Raw genomic sequence first — 1,571 nt, forward strand, 5'->3', positions numbered from 1 at the left:
CATTGGAGCCTGTGGAGGTGGTGAGAGGGAAATTGGAGCAGGACGGAGCTGGGACCCACATCCCCTCTCCCCCCTCTCCTCCCCCATAGGGGTACCTGGGCCAAAGTCGACAGTGGCGTAGAGCCCCTGCAGCGTGCCACAGCGCAGCTCCTCAGCCCGCGTGCCATCGGTGGTGAACAGCAGCACCTCGCTCCCCAGCAGTGCTCGGAAGGAGCCCAGCAGGTGCTGCAGGTACTTGTAGTCACAGGCGTAGTAGCTCCCGTATTCATTCTCCACCTTTGAGCAGGGCAGGGGCTGTCACCCAGCGAGCACACGGCAGGGCTGCAGCCAGGTCCTGCCACGCACTGGGATGAGCACTCAGATCCCCCTTTCCCTCCTGACAACATTAGATATTGTGACAGTCCCCAGGTGCATCCTAAGACTTATCTTCCAACCCCACTATGACCCCCACCTCTGCCAGTGTCCCTCAAACCACAGTCAGGGTGGTGGCAGGTACCCCAGAGTCTCAGCCCTTGGATTTAAACCCAGGTCCAGAGGTTGAGAGGGATTTATCTACGACCTGTGCCAGATGGGGACATGGTGTAGGGGGTACAGGTGGCTTTTTGGGACACATCCAAAGGTGACTCAAAGCAGGTCAAGGGGCCAGGTCCCACAGCACCCTACCTGTATGCTGATGATGTTACCCCCATGCTGGTACAGGCGTGGCTTGATCTTGGGTAGCAGGACATGGAGCCAGGAGTCCACGGCTGCCAGGTAGGCTGAGGGGAGAGAGGGCAGCTCAGCCTGACTGCAGCATCCCCCCCAGCCCACCCACAGCCAGCCCTGCCAGGAGGAGGATGGAGCAGATGGGGCAGAGCAGAGCACGATGCTGGAAGCAGAGCTGGAGGACAAACCATGGTTCTCCCAAAAGATGAAGAGGATGGGAGAGGCCACAGAGTGGGGCTGGGGGCCCGGCCCCCCCCCCCGCCGTACCAGGACTGGCACCAGGCTTTAAGGACACAGTGGCCAGAGCCCCGTGCCAAGGCTCACCGGGGTCGGAGGAGCGCAGGACGATGTCTGGTTTCCACAGCAGCCAGGCGGGCAGGCCACCCTGGAGAAACATCCACAGGCGAGAGGGAGGCAGAGAAACCGCTCAGCAGCCCGGGCTGGCACACAGCCAAAACCAGGCCAGGGCAGTGCTAACGCTGGGCACGGGAATGGCACATGTCCCACAGAGCAGCAGTCTGGGCATGGCTGGGGTGGCACTGGCGTCATCGTGCCACCCAGAAAGGTCAACCCTGCTGTGCCCTTCCTGGGCCACCCATGACCCCCTAATCCCAGGACTGGGGGCTGGGGCTCACCATCTCCCACTCCGCACAGATGTAGGGCCCCGGCCGCAGGATCACCAGAAGTCCCAGCTCAGCTGTCAGGTCCAGGAAGGCTTCCACATCCCGGTCCCCAGCAAAGTCATAAACCCCTGGCAGTGGCTCATGGTAGTTCCAGGGGACATAGCTGTGGCGAGAGGGGAGATCAGCACACAGGGACTAAAGGCATCCTGGAATGACAGGGAATTGTCCCACAGGCTGGTCCCC

At 61.7% G+C, this 1,571-nt stretch overlaps 1 protein-coding gene across 1 annotated transcript in view; it reads right to left on the reverse strand.

Moving 5' to 3' along the window:
- The window catches only part of GLB1L (galactosidase beta 1 like), a 5,385-nt gene that overhangs the window by 2,887 nt on the left and 927 nt on the right, over positions 1-1,571 (reverse strand). The window contains exons 3-6 of the mRNA XM_010164645.1: positions 1,341-1,491; positions 1,030-1,090; positions 664-758; positions 56-276 (exon numbers count right to left, since the gene is read on the reverse strand). Coding sequence (XP_010162947.1) covers positions 56-276; positions 664-758; positions 1,030-1,090; positions 1,341-1,491 — 528 coding nt within the window. The remainder of the gene's footprint in view (positions 1-55; positions 277-663; positions 759-1,029; positions 1,091-1,340; positions 1,492-1,571) is intronic.

Source organism: Antrostomus carolinensis, unplaced genomic scaffold (assembly GCF_000700745.2).
Source record: "Antrostomus carolinensis isolate BGI_N321 unplaced genomic scaffold, ASM70074v2 scaffold29643, whole genome shotgun sequence".
In the NCBI taxonomy this organism is placed as follows: domain Eukaryota; kingdom Metazoa; phylum Chordata; class Aves; order Caprimulgiformes; family Caprimulgidae; genus Antrostomus; species Antrostomus carolinensis.